This window comes from Calonectris borealis, chromosome 1 (genome assembly GCF_964195595.1).
Source record: "Calonectris borealis chromosome 1, bCalBor7.hap1.2, whole genome shotgun sequence".
Classification (NCBI taxonomy): Eukaryota; Metazoa; Chordata; class Aves; order Procellariiformes; family Procellariidae; genus Calonectris; species Calonectris borealis.
In genome coordinates this window covers 62108131-62133182 of record NC_134312.1, presented here as the reverse complement: position 1 = coordinate 62133182, position 25052 = coordinate 62108131, and the positions used below count along the sequence as shown (strand labels likewise).

At 43.0% G+C, this 25052-nt stretch overlaps 1 protein-coding gene across 1 annotated transcript in view; it reads left to right on the top strand.

The window, feature by feature from the left end:
- Window positions 1-25052, top strand: part of STAB2 (stabilin 2) — an 86413-nt gene that overhangs the window by 20334 nt on the left and 41027 nt on the right. Inside the window, exons 10-31 of the mRNA XM_075157393.1 lie at window positions 352-485; window positions 2293-2375; window positions 2919-3068; window positions 4359-4502; window positions 5323-5385; window positions 5516-5635; window positions 6126-6179; window positions 7294-7374; window positions 8353-8505; window positions 13629-13715; window positions 14249-14360; window positions 15626-15806; window positions 16828-16921; window positions 17140-17298; window positions 17692-17787; window positions 18553-18648; window positions 19643-19690; window positions 22081-22217; window positions 22586-22700; window positions 23651-23728; window positions 23905-23997; window positions 24111-24218. Of these exons, the coding sequence (XP_075013494.1) occupies window positions 352-485; window positions 2293-2375; window positions 2919-3068; window positions 4359-4502; window positions 5323-5385; window positions 5516-5635; window positions 6126-6179; window positions 7294-7374; window positions 8353-8505; window positions 13629-13715; window positions 14249-14360; window positions 15626-15806; window positions 16828-16921; window positions 17140-17298; window positions 17692-17787; window positions 18553-18648; window positions 19643-19690; window positions 22081-22217; window positions 22586-22700; window positions 23651-23728; window positions 23905-23997; window positions 24111-24218 (2386 nt within the window). The remainder of the gene's footprint in view (window positions 1-351; window positions 486-2292; window positions 2376-2918; window positions 3069-4358; window positions 4503-5322; window positions 5386-5515; window positions 5636-6125; window positions 6180-7293; window positions 7375-8352; window positions 8506-13628; window positions 13716-14248; window positions 14361-15625; window positions 15807-16827; window positions 16922-17139; window positions 17299-17691; window positions 17788-18552; window positions 18649-19642; window positions 19691-22080; window positions 22218-22585; window positions 22701-23650; window positions 23729-23904; window positions 23998-24110; window positions 24219-25052) is intronic.

Here is a 25052-nt window from a genome sequence, read left to right as displayed (position 1 = left end):
AAGAGTGGCACCCCACACATTTATGCTGTAGCCTCTCCTTGCCCACAGGCAGGCAGGCTCAGTGGCTTTCTGGGCTCCAGCAGCCACAACATTTGGGGACCAGAGGCTGCACCGTAGCCAGGGGTGGTGCGTAGACCCCTATCAGCCCACGTCAGGCAAGCAGCCACCAGGCTGCCCTACACGCTGACATACTTTACAGCATACAGAAGCAAAGGTTAAACTAAAATGCGTTCATGCTTCCTGAAAATGCCTTCAGAGAAGCAATTAAGCAACCCCTGGAGCAGGTTTAGCTAGAGCCTCAATGACACCACAAGGCATCAGCCCACAGCTAAAACGACAATCCCTTCACAGGTGTACATGCCAGGGGGGCTCCGTGGGGAACGGGTTTGTGTGCTACGGAAACGTCATGGAGCGCCTCCGGGACCTGAATGCCGAAGTGGGAGGACGGTGGCAAGGCAAGCTGACATCCGCCTTATCGCTCATGGGTAAGTGACCACAGGCAAGCAGAGTCAGCTCCTGCTGGGTGGGTTGATCATGCCCTGTCTCCCCCATCACCTCCGCTGCATGAAGGTGCCACAACCAGCATGACACAGCACGCACGCTGCTCACCACAGACTCTCTCTGACAGCCTAAAGATGCCTTTGCTCACCATGCCATGCAATCTGCAAGAGTTTCCAAGCAGAAGGGCTAAACACGTTCCCACAACCCCTCACACATCATTTGGTATCACCAGTGGGTTTTGCCCCATAGTGGGATAAGTGGGATTATCCCACTTCCTCTCCCTCCCTGCCCCTATTGATGTGGATAATTGAGATTTGATCTAGAACGATGCACAGAAGTCCACCAAAACCATCAGGATTCCTAGGTGGGTCCCTCTTCCCCAGTCCCCAGCCATCAGCAGTGGCATTGCTTTCACCAGGAAAGAGGAGAGAGGCAAGGGGAAGAGACTGATCCCATCCATGGTCCCCATCACACTCAGGACCCCCCACCAGAGCACCTCAGCCACAGCTGGGAGGTCTCCAGGTTTCCAAATTTCTGCAGAGGTGAGGTGGAGACCCTGTCAGGGCTCACAGCTACCAGCCTTTCACAGTTATTGCAGCCACCTCATGAAGAGAACAGCGTAACTGTCCTCATCATCTTCTGTGGCATGGCCACAATGTGAGCTATGAACTGCTAGAATCGAGCTGGATCTTCAAGTTGAATTTGCAAATATGAAAAATTTCCTCCTGTTTAATATAATTTGCTCAGTCCTTTTCACTGAGCCCAGCAATTAAAATAAAGATCCTGAATTCCTGACAGAACGGAATAAGAATTCCCCATAGCTGGCCAAGGACAAAGCCTGGCAGTGACCCTCACATCCAGCACTGAAGACTGAAATTCTTTGCCTCATCACTGAGAGCTCAGTTGCAGTTTCTCTGTGTGTTTCTCCTTATGTGTCTGAAAAGTGCCTGATGTGCTGGGCGCCACCATTTGTTAACAACAATACAGATTTTATGTTCTTTGGTTAAGTTTTGGACATAAATGTGCCATTTGATTTACTAGCCAGAAGCTACAAAGACACATTAACCGCACAGGTTATTTTACAGTACATTCACTCAACATTAATGTCTTTCAAAAATGAAGAATATACAGCAGAATAGTCCACATTGTTTTGTAAGACAGCATATTAATTTTGAGGCATATTCTCTGATACGACATACCTATAACAACTGTAAAGATGGTTTTAGTTCTGATTTTAAACCTCTAGAAAAAGAGCTGAATATTAGAAATATTTAATGCCTTCGGCTACAGAATCAGTGGTCTCATACTGCTGTCTTGGAAACAGAAATACCATCTGGGTAGCAAATGAACTTTAATTAACTTTCAGTGCACCAGTTTTTATTACCAGCTATGTGTTTGCTGATATTTGCACTACCAGCAGGTTATCAGCAGCCTATCCTTCACCCCACGAAGACTGAATTGATTTAAACCAGGAGGCCATCTTCCTGTAAAGACACATCTCCAAAGAAATGCTGTTTTCATGTCCATCACCCTGGTCTGCGTGCCACAGGGTGCCAGAAGCAGTCTGAATGTTTTTTCTCATCCTGTGTCAAATATGCAGCAACACCTGGATTTCACATCCCATCTGCCTCTCATCTTTCAATGACTTGGATTTTAGAATCTTAAATTAACATTTAATAATCACAGATAGTCTTCTTTCTTATTCTACCTTTGCATACCTGGCACAGATTACACAGTTCCTTCCTTCAACGAGCTTTTAAAATTTTCTTTTTCCCCCTCTCTCCTTGTAAGAAAATGTCTATGAATGGCCGCTGACTACTCTGGGACCATTTACCGTGCTTGTACCCACAAACAAGGGGCTCAAAGGTACAAATGTAAGTAAACAACAGAGAGGGTTTTAAATTGGGGGGGATTTAACTCCTCCAGAAATCTCATCTGTGTTAAAAGTGTTTTGATGCAACAGATTCAGAAGAACTTTTTGCTCTAATACACTTCTGGATACATTTAAATCTAGGGGCCAGAGATTGTCTTTTTCCTACTTGAAAGAAAAACAGAATAATTTGCCGAGTCAGGGTAGAATGCAGTCATGCTTCAAGTAAGTTTTGGATTGTCTTACATGGCTATGCTTAAAGGTTTTTTCACTTGGTTGAGACAGGGTCTGAATTAAGATCTGAATTTTCAGCAGGGAGGCTTACAGGTCACCTTTTATGTAAGGGTGATTAAAAAAAAAAGGGTTTAGTTTTTTTAAAAAAAAAGTGACCTGAGAATCCTCCATTTGGTTCAGATCCTATCACCTCACTTCAGAAGAAAACGTATCATTTCAGAATGTAACAGCTGGAGGAAAAAAGCATTCACCATGAGATTACTTTTAGATGAAGCCAGTATTGAAATAAATCTCTGTTCTTCTGCTCTTCTAGATAAAGGATCTTCTGAATAATAAACAGAAAGCACAGTACTTCGTGAAACTCCATGTAATTGCTGGTCAGTTGAATACCAGTAGCTTGAATAATACTAATGTAATATATACTTTGACTGGCAAGTCAGGAGAGATATCAAAGGGAGAAAAGGTAAGTGGCCTTCCAGCTTACCTCAGCAAGAACACTACTCTCTGTTCACTCAACAAGGAGTACGACAGTTCTTTCTGCAGTGAGACGTCAGGTTGCAGATAACTGCTGGATTATGAAAAACCACAGCAGTGGCCATGCATTACAAGGAGCTCAAGTGAAACTTGAAACCTCACCGGCATCAAAGTTTCCGCTAAAATTAGTGAAAACAAAAATTACCTTTAGAGATGCATCACTGCTGAGTGACAGCAGTCTAACACAGACCGCTCTAAAAATGTTTACTAAAATTAAGTCATCTTAAATCTGCAGACATGACCAACAGAGCTGGGGGGGACATTAAGAGAGCCTAGGTGAAGCAAGAGGGGGCGTGGGGAGGGAAAAGCCCAGAGCTTATGCTGGAAACCTGTCCCTACTGGTCACAAAGAGCAAGCACCGACTGCACTGCAGATCCCACCTCCCCCTGAGCATCAGCCTGGGCATCCTTTGAATGATGCAGCACACAGAAGTCTTCAACATAAATAAAATGCACGTGGCAATTTATCATGAAAAACATGGAGTAAAGTTCATCACTAGCCCAGCTTATTTGATGTCAGAAAACATCAGGGCAGTCTGACCCCACAGTTTAAAAGAATTGTTCTCTACAGCTGATAAACTAGATTTTATAATATAGAATTATTGCTCTTGGTCCATTAAATGTCTGTTAATGACTTGAGTCTATGTGAAGGCTGAAATCAAGTACTTCTCATGTTTTTTAGTAGATGAGTGTCATCTGAGAAGAGAGATCTATTTTATTTCTTTAACGAGTACGCACTCCATTTGTAACAGGAAAACATCATTGCTGTCTGAGGCCTGTTAGTTTCCTGCAGGCTTCAGTACAGTGCAGAATCAGCAACATTTTGTTGTTTTAAATATACATATAATATAAGGAAATGGTTTGTCGTCCCTTAAGATTACAGGAGTTGACCCTTTCAGTACAATCACATTTTAAATCATTTCCTGGCAGACTTTTATTACTAGCAGTCATCAGAGCCCTTTTAGGTACACTGCTCTCCCCACTGGGCCTGTCCGTGCTTCTCTTCTGAACTTTGCTGTCCTGGAACAAAATAACACAGTCCTGATCCAAAGTCAAAGGAATTTTTTCCATTTCCTTGATAAGCATTGGAAGCAACCTTTAGCCTCCCCAGGTTTAAACAGCCCAGGTGTTGGCAATGGAAGAGGGTATTCAATGCCCATACTCTCTCTGTTGTCATTCCATAATAAAGAGCTCACTATCCATTGCCTGGCTTCTTTCAGGATAATCAATTAAGAATTAGACTCCAAGGAGGAAGGAGAAAAGGAAAACTTTTGCAGGGAAATATTATTGCTTCCAATGGGATTTTGCACATTATTGACAAAGCCATGGACAACGTGGAGCCAACATTTGAAAGCAGCAAAGAGGTGAGCCATAAGCTATATAAATGCAATGTCAGACTTCCTTTTAAAATATTTTCACATTAATTGAACACAAAGGAGGATGACTGACAGCAGCTAGACAAACTCTGCTGAGCCATTGTGCGCCAACTCAGAGAAGCAACATTCAAAGTGAAAGGTAATGACGCAGTTTCCACACAAACAGACACTCGCTCTTCTGCCAAGCCGGTCCATGGAGGATTTGGTTGTACTCGCTGCATTTGAGGGGTTCCTTGGGAAACTGGCAGTCATGATCAGTGCACCTCACTGAATTCTGCAACAACATACTAAAAGAAGGGACACCTGGACAGGTATCAGGCAAGACTTGTATTCAATGGAGCAATCCCTCCCCTCAAAAGGCTAATATTATAAAAACTGATAATTTTGGATGCTTTGGGTTTTTTGGTGCCCTGCCTAGCATACTTCCTTGAGACATCACTTCTTTATATGGTGTTTTTGCAAGTATTTTATTTCTCTGCCCTTTCTCAGTGGGAATGAAGAGATTCTTCATTCATATGGGGAAAGTGAATACACTTTGCCCATACACACACTGTTTGTATGTTCTGTGACTACACAGTATTTCAGGACAATGACAAACTCTAACTATAAGCCAGTACAGCACCAGGACAAGAGTGCTACCATCTCAGCCATTTCTAGACACCACCAGCCACCCAAACAATAAGGAAACCCAAATTTATTCAATCTGTAATAACTAAGACTCATACAGTAATTCAAAAAGTGCCTTATAAGAATTGGTATTTATTCCATGTTCCCAGCTAAAGTAAATCTTACTTTCATCTTATTTTAGGAAACCATAATGTCAGTACTTCAAGATAATGGAAGATACAGCCAATTTACATCTTTGATAGAGGTAAGGATCCAGAAAAGTTATTCCATAAAACTATTTTCAGATATTTTCATATCTGTTAATATTTATATTTAATATTTCCAGTTCTTCAATATTAATATGTAATTTCACTTTTATTTTTAAACCAAAACAGAAAACTGGCCTGGGAATGGATTTATGGCAGGACAGCAGACCTTACACAGTCTTTGTTCCAAGTAATGAGGCTCTGAGTAATATGAAAGCTGAGGCTCTGGATTACCTGCTTTCTGCAGAGGTATAATCTTTCTATAATGCAAATCTTTCTTAGGTAGTAGATATATACGTAGATATACAGTAGATGCATACATACATCATTTTCCTGTGTTCATCTAGTTCATCTAAACTAAACTCCTATGATCAACACTTAAGCCACTTCTAACAATTAAAGATCAAGGTAATACCTAGAGAGGAATGGAATTTGGGATCTTCCATCCTATGAAGCGACACCAATCCCCCACACCAGTTCCTCGCTCCCCTGCTTTTGCCCTGCCAGCATGGCCCAGACAGCCACATTGCAAAGTCCCAAACCCTCTCCTGGGAGGTGCCACCCTTGGCAGGGACAGACAGAGGGAGCAGAGGTCACAGGGCAGGTTGCGTGCCATGAGCACCACCATTGATCCAGAGGTTTCTGGTGCACCAGCTGGTGATGCCCTTCTCATTCCCATGTCCTCTCACGGGCCAGATTCAGTTTTTGGGCTAAAATGGCCTCTTTTCTGCTTTGGCAGGGTTCATGGAAGCTGCTGGAACTGGTCCGATACCACATTGTTTCCAACACTGAGGTGAGCGCGGCTGCTTTACTGACCCAGAGTGTAAGAGCATTTCAAACCCGTGGCCACTTTGAAGCCAGAGATTTTCCAAGAACAGCCTCCACTCAGTATTGCACAGCAAGGCTGCAAAGGGCAGTCACATAAAGGTCACTGAGAACACAAACCTTTCACCTCAGTGTCACTAATCAAAATAAAACCCTGCTAGGAGGCATGGGGCAGTCCTTGAATCATGGCAAATTAAAACTGTGGTGTGCCACGCTACTGTGTTACCTGCAAGTAACTATTTCCACTTTAAAATATACCTTTTGGTAATGGGGACTTAGCCCAAGTGGGAAAAAAAAATATAGATGTATATAGTCATGTATAGATGTATATAGAACCTGAGACTTGCTACCTTAGCCTGCTGTGGAGCAAGAACCACAAGTCAGGGGGTATTGTCAGCTTGGCAGGGCTGCAGGAAGGAGTTGCTTTCAAAATCAAGCTCTCTACGAGCCAATTCTGCTAAGATTAGTCTTCTGTTTATCAGAAAGAGGTGGTTTTGTCATCCTCCCCATTTTTCCCTCCTTTTTCTGCTGGAAACAAAGAGCAGAACCCAGCAACACCCCCAGCAACTAAGGCTAGAGGAGACCCACCCCAACCCCCGCTGCAGGGAAGGAAGGACGTGCTCGTGTCCCTAGCAAAAGGCCCCGCTTGCAGCATCCAAGGCGGAGGTCACTCCCGGCACAGAGCGGGATCACAGGGAGCAGAGGCATGAGATCCATGTGTCCCTTCACAGGATATCAGCACCGCCGTTTCCACAATGGTCTAAGGATGCAAAGAGGGCTATTTTTAGGGAGAGGTGATGACTTTACTTAGACTGGTTGCTATAGTCAGGAGAAAAATTAATATCCTTTTGGGCAACAAGCTCTTCACGTGCAGCAACCAGCAAGCTCAGTCAAAATTTAATCACTCTAACTTCGTTACACAAGCAGGTTAGTCAATGCGAGGCTGCCCGCGTAGCTAGAGAAAAGCTGATAGGGTCATTCGCTCACCCTAAAGAGAAAGGTGGTCTTTCCTGTGAAATCCATCTGGATTTGAAAAGAATGATGATATTGCATTTCTTTCAATCAATTTATATTCATTTCAGCTAGAGGTTGCCAGCCTCGTCTCACTAGAGCACATCAGAAGCATGGCGAAGCAGTACATTTACTTTAACAGGACCAGCACTGTAAGTCAAAGGCAGCTTTCACCTGTGAACAGCTCGTTCTGATCTAGGCAACTGTTTGCATGCAGGGGGAATAAAAAAGGGAGGAGGGGGGACATTAGCAGAGGAATTTCTTGCTATAATGAGGCAGAGATTTTCAACTTGCCATTCCCACCTACTGTTAGAAATTAGTATTATAAAGGATGCAGAGCAAACGACTGGTATATAAGGACAGCCTGCAGTTTCTTTTCTCTTATGATTAGCCCCAGTCCAGGAATGATCCTCATTCATGCTCTGCCTAGTTAAAAAAAAAAAAAAAATTAAATCTTTCTGTTACATATTTTGGTTATTTTAAACACTTCTCAGTGCACACATAGATATTCTTTTATTCTCTTTACTATTATAGTCTCTGATCCTAATGAACCTAGTGAACACATTTTTGAAGGTGTTAATTTGTCAGTACTTTTGCGAAACCAAACTTATCTGTTATGTTAACTCCCTTCTGTTCTTTGCGTATTTTAGCCAAATATGAACGTTCTGGAGAAGAGATGCACCTATGAAAATTCTTCTAAAGGCAGAGCAGCTGCATGAGTAAATGCAGAAAGAATACTTTTTCTTTTTTTTTTTTTTTTTCTCCTGTGAATTTAGATAGATCCCAGATTCCCTCTCATTTTTTCCCCCCCTTTGTCACAGAGAGGACCAAAGCATGTTTATGCCCACTGAAATCAGTGCCTGAAGTCATCAGTAGTCTTCTCATTTTGGCCAGTCTTTTTAGTCACCAGTTCCACAGGTTAATGGTGCAGATTAAGAGGAAACATTCCGCTGTTGTAGACCAATATTCAAGAAAATGCACAACTTATGCATGCTTCTTGCATAAAACAAGTGTAATAAAAAATAGATAGCCACTTAAAAAAAGTATGACTAGAAATTCTTGAAATTAAATCATCAGATATTAAGAAGCTATGAAAAATGTATTATTAATAATAATTTATTGTTTCGTAGGGACAAGTCTTGGTGAGTGGAGAAGAAATGGAAGAAACAGATATTGTTGCAAAAAATGGTCGCATTTATACTCTTGCAGGAGTCCTTATCCCACCCACAATTGTTCCAATTCTACCACATCGGTGTGACGAGACAAGAACTCAAGTCACAACGGTAAGAGAATCACAACAAATCAATAGCTCTTCACTGCTCCATAATGCACTCCAGCTTCCTCTTTACTGCTTTCTCTGATATTGTCCATAAAAAGGGAGGTATTTTTGGAAATTAATATATCAATGACATACAGCCTCCTAGCTAGCAGTACTGCACAAATACAAATAATCTGTAAATAGGGAACTCATATGAGCAAATCCTATACCACTTTAACTCATCTAATTCTTGCAGTAGCCCTTTTAAATATGTTGTCTCTCTGGTCAAACTTTTTCCTCCAGTTCCTGAATCCCACCTGTGCATACAAGTACATGGTAATTAGTGTCAGGTTCCCAGGGAAACTATTTTGGATCAGTATTTTCATTTCTACTAAATATGCAGGGAAAGGAGCCAGCAAGTTAAAATATTAACATAATAATTAATTTTATATTAATACATTAGAAATATGTTATTTTCAGAAGCCACAATTTCCCCTAGTCCTGTTTTCTTCCAGTTTTCTTCAAATTAGGAATTACAAAACTGTTCAATATTTCAAAGGTGGATTTTGACATACCTTGGTAACACAGTACAGGCCTTTACACTTGGTAACATTCAGATACTACTTCTGGTAAGAAGACTGAGTGTCAGACTGAGCTTTTAGCTTGCAGTAAGCGTGGCTCCAATGAGCTGTTACTGGACCGTGTTCAAGCACGTATCTGGGCCAGTAACAGTTCCGGTACAGTAATGCAAAACATTTGCTATCTTAACTTATAACAGTCTAGAACCACAGCCTTGAAAAAGGTTCCCAGCAGAGTTGGACACCATCAAAATTTAATGAAGAAAACATAAGAGCTGGCACTAAAGAACTATTACCTCTGGCAGTAACTACAAAGTGCCATATGTGCAATATAATCATAAACCAGGCAGAGCGCCGAGCCGCAATCTCCAATACAAAAAGTGATCAACACCTTACAAATTCAAATTACACTCCAGTAATTTGAATTCCCTACCAGGAACCTACCTACAAACTATGTCTGACATTGATCAATCCTAAAGCAACACTATGAAAAATTATTTGAAGACAAAACAAATAGCATCTCTCATAAAAATTGTTCCCCAAACTGAAGCTTTGTCAGCTTTGAAAGCTTCATGCATAGTTTGAAATACAGTTTAATATCCAAGGCTTTAAGCAGAGCACTGCTACCAAGGAGAATACCAGAGGGAGCAGTGGCTTTGCTGTTCTAACCTGCCATCGTGCATCTTCATCACTCTCAGAAAACAAGAGCAATGCCACCTTGTAAATAGTACTTGTGGTACTAGGGAAAAGTGACAGACCTTGTAGGAACTGGCAGTTGTACACACCTACAAGAACTGTACATCCCTAAAGATGAAACCATTATGCTAACACACACATATCCATGTAACCGTACCTGGATGCTGGTAATAACCGCAGGACTCAAGGTCTTGCTCCACCTCCTCCCAGAGGGCATCACTCCCACAGCAGACTTGGTGGAAGGGAATATACTTCTCTGCTTCAGACACTTCGGTGCAGAGACAGCATCTTTATCTACCGCTGAAAATGGGCAGATTGGACCTTGCGTGGAAGGGCAGACACGTTTCCCTGTCCCCCCTCTGCGGCGTGGCAGAGGGGAGAGGCAGGACTCCCATCCTCAGGAAAAGGAGGGAGCAGGTACATGTCAATGGCTGAGACCATTCCAGGTGGAGAAAGGGAGCAAATAGGTGACACTGAGTGGCACTGAGCAGCAGGGAGAGCAACGCCAACAGCAGGAAACACAGTAATCAGCCAGATTTTTAAGTTTTTAAGGAGCAAAGAGGCATTTGCTGGGCTTTTCAGAAACGCAAAGAAAGCTAAGAGCCTAAGTCAACTTCAGCCATGACTACACAGCTTATCAGAGAGCTTTTATAACACCCAAATGTATTTGCCAAAATACGTCTGACCTGCAGACCTTTAAAACATAGTAGTGGCATTGGTACCTCAACTATTTGATGCCCAACTGCTTTTGTAAGTCTGGTCCTTTATTCCTTTAAGTGCTGTACAACACGAGGGACTACTAAATCCAAACCAGTACCTGATTCTTTACTCACAGCTCCAGTGATAAATCTGTGGGGAAAATGGCATAATTCAGGTTCGTGGTCACTTGTCCACTGATTATGAAACGCAGTGAAGTAACACACTGGATGCTGGCTCTAGGATTTATTCTAACTTGGTTGAAATGCAAGACATTAGCAGTCACGAGCACCACAGCTTTGACAGACTCCATATCCACACACTGAAAGGCTCAACCTCTCTGAAGTTATTGCATGTTGAGCCTGTCAGAGGACTCACCTTTAAAACTGGAGTTTATACCTCCTCAGTGCTGTAATTGCCAGTCTCTGTCACCACCACATGGTGATAAATTAGCTAATGGGGAAAGGCAACTGAAAGGTGAAGACATAAAAATAGTTATACACCTCTGGATCATAGCAGAGTACAGGATCTATAACATGGAAGCAAAGAATATTTTTCTCTCCACTGGCTATACACAAGACAAATTTCTGTCACGCTGTCTTTATATGAGACTCAACTAATTTGTGGTCTTCCTAGGAAGAAATAAAAAAATTCTCATAGGAGTTAAGTGTGCAGACTGCACCAGACCCTCAGACAATATGAGTTAATATATTATATCGGGTTGAGCAAACGACGCCAGTGCATTCATGCCCATGCTTATCTTCTGTTTAGGAAGCTGCCAGCTCTTTAAAAGAAGGGAGTGGGGGAAATGAAGATACAAAGGGGAAGGTGGAAACGAACAACCACTCAGCAAAAATCAGAGCCAGCGGATATAGCCCTGGTGCTGTTGTTGGGTTCCAGATCCATGCTGTGACAGTTAAAAGTCATAGAATAGACGTACTTAAAATTTACAGGGTATATCATCCATAAGTATGCATCTCAGTAGTTGGTATAATGCCTTTTGAACTGACTATCCTTATTGTTTCCATCTAGAGTGTCTGTGCAAGTTGTTTATCGTATGCATTGGCTCCCTGTCCGCAGGATTCAAAGCCCATCGTAAGTGACATTTCCTGACAGATTCCTCAGTTGTACAAAATGCATAGAGGGAAGGCGTCCCCATACGTTGATTACTGCTCTCCCAATATAATGAGCAAAAGAACCAGATATGAATACAAGAGACTGCATAAAAATACAAATACAGATGGTACTTTAGTCTCTTTTTGGCAATGATTGAAGCATCGAGTTATTTCAGCATTATTTTGTTTATGTTGCAAGATGCCTTGTAGACTTCATAGAAGTTCTGACTCTTTTCTCAGGTAAAGTAAGATCTATTTAGGATACGCTTTGGCAGAAGACAGAGCTGAGGATGAGAATTGCTACGATTATGCTTTGAGAGTTAGTAAATGAAAAAGAGGAGGGATACATTTAAAATAGACCTCACATCTGTTAAAAATTTCCTTTTGATTAAGCATCCTCCCAGAAGTAACTGTCTGCAGAAGTAGCTTCAGAAAGGATTGAAAATCTTCCATCTGTTTTGTATCTAAGAGATGCAAATCTGGCTGCATGTTTCTCCATATACAAAACTCAAGTCTAGCTACCACAGGAATTTTATTCCCCATGTTATAAAAATTCACTGGTAGTTAGTCCTATATGCCATATTCAGCAATAGATATGCCATTATTCAGTAATAATGAAAAGAAAGTTCATATTATGAAAAAATACATAATTTAATAAACTATGACAAGGTGCTTTCTGTTCTCCAGTTAAATTATGTTGCGATATTAAGACTGTACCACAGAACTGTACATTGCTTGGAAATACTAATGCTTCCATTTTGTGCATGTTCCAGCCTTTCTCAAAACGGAGATGCATTATTGAAGGCCCAACCTTTCAAAAAACCGGCTGTGCTAGATCCTGCAATATAACAACAAAGGTACAGAGTTACGGTTTCTTAAGGTGAAACATATATAAAAGTTTTCCAAAATATTGTCTTTTGCATTGTGAACTTTCCATTTGGAGTTGAGATATGTTTGGAGATGTCCATGTAGTTTCCATACCCTTCTACTGGGGGCTGAGAGGAGCTACTGTAAATCTTAGAGCAAAGTACCAGGCAAATTCCAGTGAGGTTTTTTAGCTGCCACACGTTGTTGACAACAATGCTCTCATACTCTGTAACTCAGGAGTTTTCACATAAGACTCCAAGCCCAAATGTTGTCACTGCCCCATACAGCTCCACCCACGAAGAACAGGACAGCTTGTTCACCCCCGGTCCCAGCCCCTCCTGTCCCAGGACTTCACACGATATTGGGTAACAATGAACGGGAAACACTCCCAAGAACTGCGCTCCACTTGCTCTGCTTGGCAAGCCTAGTCCTTGCAGAACGCGTTAGGTCCTGAGAAGTACTTACACCTTTCTGGCTCCTGGGGCTCCTAAATAGGCTTCTGCATTTCATGACCACCGTTAAGTAACAAGCAGAGAAGTCTACAAATCCGTAAGCTTTGAGAGCCTTTTGCTAATTCCTATTTCCCTTGAATCACACATGTAAACAAGGTTTTTTCTAATACACTTTCTGTGCTCTTGATAAACAAATGGATCAAGCAGCCAATGCATGATGAAAACAAAAGATGCAGCCGAGAAAAACGTTTAGGGCTGTGTAGCAGCTAAATCCCATACGGGTGCAGAGGGGAAGGAGGAAGATCAAAGCAGCATGTCTAGCTTTCACAGCATCTCCCTGGGGTAAAACATATCTTCGAGTTCCTGATCTCAGATGCAGAGGAGACTGGTGCCTCTGAACCGTACTGCGCTCCCACGGGCAGATGTGAGAGTGCACACAGTATGAGCAGACACACACAGGCACGTTCGTAACTGGTGACAGGACGGGGATTTCTAACACTGATGAGTCTGATAAGAACCAGGAAAGGATCTGGTGGTCTGTGCATCCCCTTCCTGGGCTGCCAACACCCTTCCTGGTTTTAACAAGGCCACTGCAGAGGTGGTTCTGGTTCAACACAAGTCTTTTAGGAGCCAGCTACCCCTACAGGCCTTTGCCAGAGGGCCAAAACACGATGGAGAGTTGTCTTTTGCGCACCGCCTCCACACTAAGGCGCTGGAAAAGAGGATATTTGCTTTATTTCATAGGAACCAAAGTGTTGCAAAGGCTTCTTTGGCCCTGAATGCAGCCCGTGTCCAGGAGGTTTCTCCAAACCCTGCTCAGGAAACGGGCAGGTAAGCAGAGCGTCCGGCAGCACCCTGCACTCCCACGGGGGGAAGGACAGGCTGTGTCCAAAAGTCCCTGAAGCACTTCTGCCCAACAGGAATGTTAGGTTCCACAAGAGCTGCACCCTGCATTTATGTCCAGTGATGGCTGTGAATTTCAGGTTCGCTTATAGGGAGAAGGGAAAATGAATCGGTCTCCCCTCAGATGTCCAAATTGCAGGTTTCTGTGGTTCCAACACACAGCACACAGGCAAGGCTGGGGCTGGGTGACCCACTCTGATACTTTTACTTTGCACAGCACAGGGTAATGACCCAGCTCACTATTCTCACTTTAAAATTGCAAAGGATGGTAGAATACATAGCAGCAAAGTACAAGCACAAGGAAAGCTTTTGCTTTGAAATACCTTTTTCATCAAAGCTGAGGTTCTTCGTGGTAGTCTATCACCGTTATAATATGGACAGGCACATAGTCTCTTCTCTGGGGGAAGGATAAAGATTTATTTCAATTTATACATAGAAATCACCTCTCTCCCATATCGCAGTGCATGGATGGCCTGGGTGGAAATGGGACCTGCATTTGTGCTGAGGCATTTCAAGGCTCACACTGTCAGTTCTGCTCAGACCCTGGCAAATACGGACCTCAGTGTGACAAAGGTAAGTACAACTGTACTTCCTCAGCCCAAGAGCATGGTCTATTTCTTTTGGACCCTAGTAACATTGAGGTAGGATTTAACTGCTCACCGAACAGTCTCTACAGAGGATGAGCAAGATCTTTCCGGGGTACTTTAATTTCTTATTTCAAAGGGATACATCATAAACCCAGAGTCAGTGAAAATCTTCTCACTGACTTAATTGGGCTTTCTGCAGGGGCCATAGCTTGCTTTATATTAATTTATTGTTCTTTTCATTTCTGTCTCCCTCACATCGGTAATTGAAAAGAAAATCTTTGCTATTCCATTCCCATCTCGTATTGCCCACAACAGAGCAGATTCTGCCTGCAATGACAAACACATGCAATCTAAGAACAACCAGATCTATAAACAGATTGTGTTTAGGGCCACTTCATAACCATCTTTACTGAATAATTTCTGATCTATTGAATAGCTTATAGTTCTAGCAGTCATCTTCTATATACTGACAGATTTAGTCCTGCTATGTCAAACCATACTACATTTGAGAGTCTACAGGATATACAACATGAAATATAAATATTCCCCATCTACAAAATCATTTTTAGTCTTTTTTGCTATGAAGCAGCCTGTCATTCATGAAGCACAGCTCACTCGAAGGTTCAGAGGTACATTGACAAAAACCAAAAGACAAATTCCATAAGAAAGGGTGGTATTGCCTAAGCTCCAGTCCTGTCAAAGCAGTATGTGTTGGCTTAACTAATCACTGGCACTTCTTGGGATTGCAGAAGGCTCACCTGTTATGTCCTTTGGGCACCTCGCTCTGCCTCCCAGCAGCACTAATCAGCCCAGCCCCAGCAAAGTGCTGGTAGGTCTGTGCTGCTGCTCTGTGTACTAGCCCAGCACCATGCAATTTGTAGGATTGTGGACTCAGTATTAAAAGGCTTCCTATATCACTGAAAATACACCAAAAGTTGTGCAATGAAATAACTTTAGCCTCAATAGCCTGGGACATAGTATTCTGTTCCTACTTCTCTGAAGTACTTTGACTTTCATTGATAGAGAAATGCACTATAAAGACAAAATAGATTTTAAATAGTTATCCATAAACCACACCTGAAAAGACATGGATATGATAAATAAACAATAAGTCCTCCAACAAAGTGAGACTTTAAAAATACAGAAGTTTGATTCTAGAAAAAAAGCGGGACCCAATTCATAAGAAGTGCTATGTAAGGATAGATGTCTTTTACCACTATGGAACTGCACATTGTAATTTATCTCTGGTAGAGTGCCTCTGCATTTATGGGAAGTGTGATAACCGAATAGACAGCGTCGGGTTCTGTCTTCCTGGATCATGCAGAAGTGGATACACGGGGAAGCTCTGTGATAAGCAGATTGTTCCCTGCGAGCCCTCCCTACAGCTCTGCCATGCACACGCAGACTGTCAGCTTAACGATGGTGCAGTGAGGTAAGTCAGTAACTTGCATCTAATTAATACTAACTATGATGCAGTTCTTTCCTATTTGCTTGATCAAAACAGCGCCTTGTAGCAGTACACAAACATCAGCCACTGAAATACTGCTATGCAGCAAATAAGCATAAACATGCGCCGCATCGACACTGAGCTGCAAGATAGTAATTAAGAGTTCTCAATGCCCTACCCTGTACCTTATATTTAACACTGATAAGATAGATGCATACAGATCTGACCTTTGTTTAGAAGGCTGCCTTCCTACCAACATCTACAAAGGTTCTTAGGAACCTCTTATTTCTAACCATTCCTAGCAAATTAGGAGTTTGAACCTTGTTGAAAAACAATGAAACTCTCAAGCAGTTTGGGGATAGATAGCTCACTCCGGTCAGCTCAGGTAAGATTTGTATGCCGCAACACCGCAGACTTCAGCACAGGCTCTCCAGTCCTGACAGGACTGGTCGCAAAACTCCGTTACTGCTGCAGCTGCCTTGCGCTTGCCTCACGCTCACCTTCACATGCAGCAAGTTTGCCTCTTGCCGCAGTGCATTCATAATGAGTCACCACTGAAAGCAGAATGTGGGATGCTGCGTAACTTGAGTGCTTAAGAAATTCCGTCCCTGGGTTAATCTTGGGGGGGACTCAGGGAAACAGGGCGGCTCATTGTCTTGCATGCATTTCAGGGAGAGGGCTATCTTCTGTGTCACTGAAAGAAAGAGCAACCCCAGCTCTTAATTAATCTAGAGCTATTAGTTCACCTTTGCAAAGATCACATCAGGCAGAATTAATTTCACTCCCCATCTCATATACAGAGAATGGATCCCCGATTTGACTTAACTAACCCAGTCAATATTTTGAAAAAAAACCATAATGTATGCATTTAAGCTATTTGCATCTTGAATCCAAGGTTACCAATTTTAAGCTGCCTATAAATAGCACGTTACAGTGGAAAACAATCACTTCACTTTGCAGCCGTCCTATCATGTTTAATGCCTCCCTCCTCCTCTTGTCTCTATAGCTGTGTTTGCAAACCTGGCTACGAGGGAGATGGCATGAGCTGCAGCAAAGTTGATCCTTGTGCTGCTTTAAACCCAGGTGGCTGTAACATCAATGTAAGTATATGCTTTTCCCACAGAACCTCACACCACAGAAAAGTAGGCAGTAAAGAAGGTTTGGCCAGAAACTTTTGCAGAAGGAAGAGTCACAATTTTCACTGCAGTTTCAAGCCCTTTCCCCCCAATAGCGGCATCGCTATTGCTTAGATAAGCCTTACAGCTAAAGCCAGGTGCCACCTAACTATCCTGAACGCACTCCTCTGCATCCCTCCCAGGCCGAGTGCATTCAGACAGGCCCAGGAGAGCACACGTGCGTTTGCCAGGCAGGATGGACAGGCGATGGAAGGGACTGCTCAGCCATCAACAACTGCCTGCTGCCCGCCATGGCAGGGTGCCACAAAAATGCCACTTGCATATACGTTGGGCCGGGTCAGGTACGTCCTCTCACATTCATTGCCACCTTCGACGCTAGTCCTCACCCATTTTGTTCTGCCGGTGCTTCCTACCCTGTTTTCTTCCCCAAATTCTCCTCTCCCTCCCAGTCACAAGGTTATTTCCACGCAGCGCGCTCTACGCAAAACAGTCTCCTTCAGTTCCTATCCCAGCACTCCCTCCCTCCTACGTGGCGGTGTTCTGGCAGCAAATACTTTTTAGTAAGTACATTAGTAGATGTCAGGTATAAAGGTCTTCTGGAGATATTAATCAGCGTCATTCCACTGAAGTCAACGGAGCTACACAGAAACACAGAGAGACTAATTCACCACGTCTACAATATGCACGCTATTTTAATCATTTTAATGAATTGCTGTGTTTTATTGAAAAAACAGAATGACTGCAAGTGTACGGATGGATTTCGGGGGAACGGAATTGAATGCACACCCATAAACTCATGCCTGGAACAAAATGGAAAATGCCATCATCTGGTGAGTAATTAATCATTCCCTGAACAAAGCGTTCAGATACATATCACACCTCGCCTCCTGCGCACAACATGGAGTTTCCTTGCCACTTCAAGCCTGCAATTTCTGTTTGAGTTGGAACAAAGCTTTCCAAGCAGTGCTACAAGCACCAAAAATGCTATGTGAACCATGTCAATACGGTACGTGTGCTGAGGACAGACAGAAGGGATGCTCCCATTTCTGCCTGTACAGAAGGACTATCTCAAGCCTGAAGTAAATAAATGCTGCTTCTCTACCAGCAATTACAATTTGGATGCAATAGTCTGTTGAGATTTTTACTCAAGTCATCTCTACGCAGGCATCTATCAGCTTTATCAGTAGCTGCATGCGTTCAGCAGACCTGCAGGCTCTGCTGTGCTCTGTAGTGCCTGCAAGAGCCACACCAGCCTCAGGCTAAAGAAAAGAGCATGGGGGAGCGGAGGATGGGTCTGCCGTAGTCGGGTGAAGGAACAGGGCCCAGTTTATGTAGGGAGGAAGTAAGAAAGGGTGGAGCAAAGGTTTAGTCTCCTCGACTTAGTGCATGGTGGGCAGGTGAGGGAGTTAGTGCCCTCAGCTGGTGGAGTTTGTCCTATAGGAGGGTGAGGACGTCCATGGAAGATGGTATGAAGATCCTTTGTTAAGGTTATGTCTGTATATAAATGTGTATCAGGAAGAGGGTTTACAGGCCATCCTTGCTCTTGAGTGGTCTCCTGACCACTATTTGACAAGTTCTCTCTTTCTGGTTTAAAGGCAACTTGTCAATTTGAGTCTTCACATGGCTGGCAGTGTGTGTGCCCAAAGGGCTACGAAGGAGACGGTAGAATATGCTATGGAAATGCTGCAGATGTAAGTAATATGGTCATCTTCTCTGAGCACAGGACCTACTGCACAGTTCACACACTGGATCTTAAACAGAGAGATAGCAAAGCCATTACAAACAGTTAGAAAAATATGATGCCCACCAGTGCTATCTGCAGACAGTGTTCCGGCTGGAGACTCTTGCCTGATACAAAAATGATCTGTTGTGTTTAAAAACATAGCTTGGAAAGGGGCCTAAGGGATCCGAGCATATTTCTTTAAGACAAATTGAAAACTGCCAGCCCCAGAGGCCTAACGTGCAGAAGTGCTCAGCACTCACCTCCCAGCTGGGAGCGGCGAGCACCCAGCTCTTCTGAAGTTCCGCCTTAAGGTCTCTCTCAATGGAAACGGTCAATTTATCATGTTAAAATAAACCATGCTGACCGGCAGGGAAATAAAACCAAAACAAGTAAATTGGTGAAATAAATACGCATTTAATAGCATATGAAAAATGAAAGTGTCAGCTGTCCCAGCCATTGACAATAATCTTACATGGCTCTTGGCACTATCTGCCATCTCTGCTCACACCATCATCTCTCTCTGTTTGAAGTACTGTGGCAGAATAAAGGCTCTCCACTTGCAGGATGACATGCAAGATGCTGTACAAATACAAAACAAAGCAACATACCTTTTTTCAATTAATTTTGCATGAAAGAAAAGATTTAGGTTTATATTCCCAGAAAATTAACGCTTAGCCTGAGGTTAGTACACATTATGTACCAAGGTCAGGCACACCTAATACACCTAAGAAATAGATGGCCCGATTTTCCAAAGAGTTGGTAACTCACCATTCCCATTACCAGAAAGTATCAGTACTAGAAAAACATGAACGTCCTCCCTTTTCATACATACTGAAAACCTCCTCCTCCATAACACATCAGTCAGGCCAGAGAGAGCCGATGACACCACAGGCCACAGCAAGAGTACTTTGGTACAGCTAATTATAGCTTGCATACTCATTGCTCTCTCTTTTTCTAACCAGGAGTTATCTACTCTGTCAGAAGCAGCTGCATTTAACCAATGGGTTAATGTAAGTACACTTCATGATTGATTTTTTTAATATGTTCAAGTTTGCAGAAATACATGAGCCTTTTAGCCTTCAGAAATGGGAACTTCACAGCAACATTCCCATCACACAGCAGAGGCCCAAGCTCTGGAGAGGCGTCAAAGTGCCTCTCCCACCAGTCACGGTGAGGCTGATCATCTGGTTCCCTATTTCTGCCTGAAAACCAAATTCAGATCCCAAATTCAGGCAAGTGAGGAAGCTCCACAAGCAGAAGAGCAAGTTACAAGCCCATTCTCTAAGGCAGGGGGCTACATAAGCCATGACTCGCTCTGCACATAAATACACCACAGTCCAGATGACCAGCAGCAGAGTACAAGCAGAGCCTGAATATGCACCCAAGTGGCTCCTTCCAAATTCCCTCATGCAATAAAACTACAAGTAAGTGGAGAGGGAAGGCAATGCCTTACCCTCCCCATTTTCACTGAGCCCCGTGCCAGGAAAACGCAACCGTATGGCTGGTCACAGCAAGCAGGAGGAAAAAGCTCAGTCTGTGCGGGCTTGACTGAGGTGCAGGAAATGAAGGAAGAAATTAGCTTGTTTGGCTTCAGATTAGGGAAGAAACAGCCATTTAGATGAAAAAAAAAAAGTTCTAGATAAATTGATTGTCACTGACTACTTTTTATTTTCACGTGCTATCATCTGTTGCTAGGGCAGCAGTTACATTAGAGGTCCTACCCCACTGTGGTTGGCACTGTATGAATAAAGATCAAAACCAGTTTCTCCCACAAAGAGTTTAAACCCTAAATATAAGAAGTGTATAGCAAATACATGGCAAACAGAAAGGAACAGGGATATGTTAATGAATAGCATCAGAAGCAGAATTCACAGCATATTAGCTGCTTTCATGCTTTTCAAAGTTAGACGGCTCGAGGATCATTAAAGCATGCAATTGCAACAGGGACCTCAAGGAGCTGCTTAAAAGAGAGGCCAGTGTGGCTAATTTAAACCAGTTATCTGCCTGGCCCTGGGCTCAGGCTGCAGCACTGGACACTGTAAAGAGAAACTAATGAAGTTAAAGAAATGAGCACAAAAGAAAAGGCTGTTCACTTGCTAATGTGCTCTTTAGATAATGAAGCGGGGGGGGGGGGGGGAATCAGGGAGCAGATTCTGGATAATCTATTGAAACAGGGATATGGAAATTTCTGTTACACTTCAGAGAAATGGTATCCCTTAAATTAAATAATGGTAGCTACCAATATGAGCGAAATAGGGAGGTATATCCATCTGTGGGGTTTTTAACTTCATACTTGAGCAGGAATGTGATGTTTACCACTTTTCATAACCAAATATTTTACTTCCTGTCCAGGAAGGATGAGAAAGGGAAGTCTGTTGCTATTTCTATATTTAAATATTTGGAAGGTGACAGTGATGATGGCTAGAAAGAAAGATGATCTTAACAGAGACAAAATTCCCAGCTATTTAAGGGAGCCGATTCCCTTCTTGACTTAAAACCCAGTATGAGTATTGAAGGACTATCCAAAACAAGCAAGCTTCCAGGCAGCACACCAGCTGCAAAAAGGCAGAAACCAAGCTCATATTGCTCCCTCAAGTTGTGCGGTATCAAAAATGGCAAGTTGTGGAGCCTGTGAAAAGTTTGGAGAACCACACCTTCATCAAGATCACATTCAAATCTTTAGCTCTCCTTTTTCTACTCCACAAAAAAATCCGTGCAACAGGAAAAATCCTCTCCAGTGGAGGCTCTCTCCAACCTTAAGGCAGATACAAACATAGGGAAGGTGAATCAGTCCATGCATACTACAGAGCCCACATCCCCCGTCTAAAATTAGAGCTGTCAGCAGCAAGCCCCACTGCAGTGCTAGTGGGCACAGATATCCCTTGGACATCTTGAAAAATCCCAGCCATGTTAAATAGTCTTATTCCAAATGGGAACATTGTGTCATATGGGTTTCTTATTTCATGGTTCATAATCCTTCTATCTATTAAATAGCATGGAGTGCTCTGTAAGAGCAGGTTACTCGAAGTTATCAGTAACCACTAGTATTTATCACCATGATAATTTTTTTTTAACATTCAAGTGCATAAAATAGAATCCATGAGACAGGCTAATTTTTGTGGGAGGCAACTTATGTGTTTCATAACAAAAAGAAATTCTGACCTAAACATTGCTTCTGCCCTTTAAATGCTGGCAATCTATTCTGAAAAAATAAACACTCATTTACCATTTTTGTACAGCTCTAAGTACTTTTGTTCAAGTCATTGCTCAGTATAATAGTTTTTCCTCTCCAGGCCGGTCACAAAGCACGTCACATACTCCACCTTGCTAAAAAGTCACCGGCTGCTATTTATAGATTGTCCTCAGGATGAATTATTTTACGCTCTTTACTTTCATGCAGGAGGCTGAGATAAACTCGGTGTTGTCCACCACCTCAAACCTAACTGTCCTCGTGCCTTCTCTTCAAGCAATTGAAAACATGGATGAAGATGAGAAAGCCTTTTGGATGTCAAAGAGTAACATCCCAATTCTACTGAAGTACGTTAATGGTTTTGGGTTTGGGGGTTTTTTTTAATGAATTGCTTTCCATTCCAAACAAGACTTTGGTCTGAAGCCTCTGAAGAAAGGCAGGTCTTACATTTTTAAGGGAGGGACATAGGATTCCCCTTCTAGTTACAGTGGTATAAATCTCTGTAGCAACTCCACTGAAAAAAAAGACGTTATTTGTATTATGTCAGAAATGTTTAAAGGTCAAGCTAAGATCAGAACATAGCTGAACTAGGTATTGTACAAACAATTCCTGCTTCAAACCACAGTTTTAGACACACTAAGCATATTTATCTGAAAAAAAAAAAAAAAAAAAAAGACAAAATACAAAACCTTCAAATCCAGTTAATTTCCTTTAGGTATCATGTATTGACAGGAGCTTACAGCTTTGCTGATTTCCAGAATTTATCGTCCTCTGACATGCTGCCAACATCTCTACAGAGCAACTTCCTACACTTGTCTAAAGAAAATGGGGTGAGATGACCTGCAAACCGTTGTGGTATCATACACCAAACCCTGACCATCACTGCCACTGGCTTTCTTGTATTACAAAACCACACAGACATTATGCACCTGTATTTAAAAAAAAAGACCGTGTCATAAAATTAAAGTAATAGATCAATTATATTGGGCCCTCTGGGAGAAACATTAACTTGATTTTCTCCACCACTTTACCTAGCTGAAATTTGTCCACAATATTATTTATTCCTAATGTCCCAGTAGCTGCTGCAAACGCTGGACAGTCTCGTAGCCAAACGGAAGCGCAATCCCTGCCTGGAGCAGCCTGTGTGAACTATTTTAGACAAAGAGCATCAAGGAAACCCAATAACTTATTTTAGGGAACTCGGAAGGTAGGAGGAAGCAGTGATACTGTGCACGTGGCCACATGTGCAACTTGATAGTCCCAAACCACCCGACGGTATTTGTAATGGTAAATAACTATAACTTACGGCCCTTCCCCCTCAGCCCTTTTTATTTAGTACTCTGTGTTCTGAGGAGGGTTTTCTGCACATTTAAGCACTTCATCCCCATTAAGGGAGGGAAAAGTTCCCTTTCCCTCCCTTCCCCAAGGGAAGAATCATGAATGGGGTCCTTCAAAGCTGCACAGGCACGGGAGCGCCTGGGTCGGCACGGGAGCTCGTCCTGCCGTGGGGTGGGGGTGAGCGCACCTGCCCCGAGTAACCGCCCCATGGCTTTGCCGGCCTGCGCACGGGGAGCAGCACCAAGTCCCAAAGTCACCTCTCCTGCGCAAAGTCACCTCTCCTCCTCCTCTCCCTGAGGGTGGATGCACACTGGCACGAGCGGAGCCGTGGTGGAGCCCTAGGCAAACGTTTGGGAAGGTGTGGAAATCCACAGCACGAACCACCAGGAAAACGCTGCCACCACGATGCAAAAGCAAACCCTTTCTCCTTTCCCTCTTTCAGAACCTCACCCTCGAGGGTGCTCACATCGTGGCTGGTGACATCGCAACCACAAACGGGATCATACACGTTATTGATAAGGTATACGGCCGCATAGGGAGGATTTGTTCCTCTGCACCACAAGCAGTGGAAAATAATTAAGAATCCTTGGAAAAGAGTATTTGTGCAGAACAGCATTTTCTCCTGCATCTCATCCTTGCAGCTGCTACCACAGCATGTGCACATGCGCTGACGAGGGATATCTGCTCCCTTTTCAGGTTCTGACGCCCCTCCGCAGCACCGTCATGCCGAGGCTGCTGGCCCGCCTAGAGCAAATGCCAGATTACTCCATTTTCAGGGGCTACATTATTGTAAGCTTTCACATCCTTTTAAGAATAGAAGCGGTTCTCTGCTTTGTTTGCATTTGAACTGGTATCAGACTGTCAGTGGTCATTCTGATTTGTTTTTATGTGTTTCACGACAGCAATACAGCCTGGCAAATGAAATAGAAGCTGCACACACATACACAGTCTTTGCCCCAAATAATGATGCCATAGAAAATTACCTAAGGGATAAAAAGTCTGCTACTCTGGTATGTATTACTCACAAGACTTGTCTTAACAACTCAGTATCACATCTCAGTTTCAAGTGGATAGATTGAGAGGGCACAGAAATAGGAAGAGGGATTTGTTTTCCAGAAATCCAGTAAGTTTGGTTTTGTTTTTAACACCAGAAGAGGTTAGGAGGGATGGACCCACCTGTATTTTCCTGGCTTGCTAGAAGAGCCTAGCTATTTATTCTGGGTTTTGTCCTTCTCTAGATTAAAACCATGCTGATAATATCTAAGACATTTCATCAATAGACTTTTTTTTTTTTTTGCAAAGATGATCAATACAGGAATGACCAAGAATAACACTGAAATGAGTTTCCTGAGTGAACAAGTCCAGTCCCCTGTCATCACTGGCAACTCCATCATTAATAATGCCACAAAATATTCTCACTGTTCCTTAAAACTATCCAGATGCTTGCCTGTCGCTCTCCTGCAGGAAAGCTATTGCCCAACCACTTTCCGCAGACCATTTCTAATCCCAGTTTACAAGCACTGTTGGCCAGTCCCAGGGCTCAGAAAAATTTCTGAAATTTTCCTGGCTAGAAAAATTTCCTTGGGCAAATGCCATTGCTGCTGCCCCCTCTCAGGAGCCCCACACCAGGCTCATGCCTGACCTGGCCATCAGCTCCCCTGTGTCCATCCCACCTCCCCTGCCGACCTCAGTCCTCATGCCCAGAGCTAGTTTATATTATTTTGACAGCACACCTCTGGCCAGTTTATATCCCTTTATTCTTACGCCAGGAATATGCTTTAGCTGAAACAACTTTCTCTCTCTGGCATTTTTGCCCTGACATATTTACAAGGCCAAACAGCCTT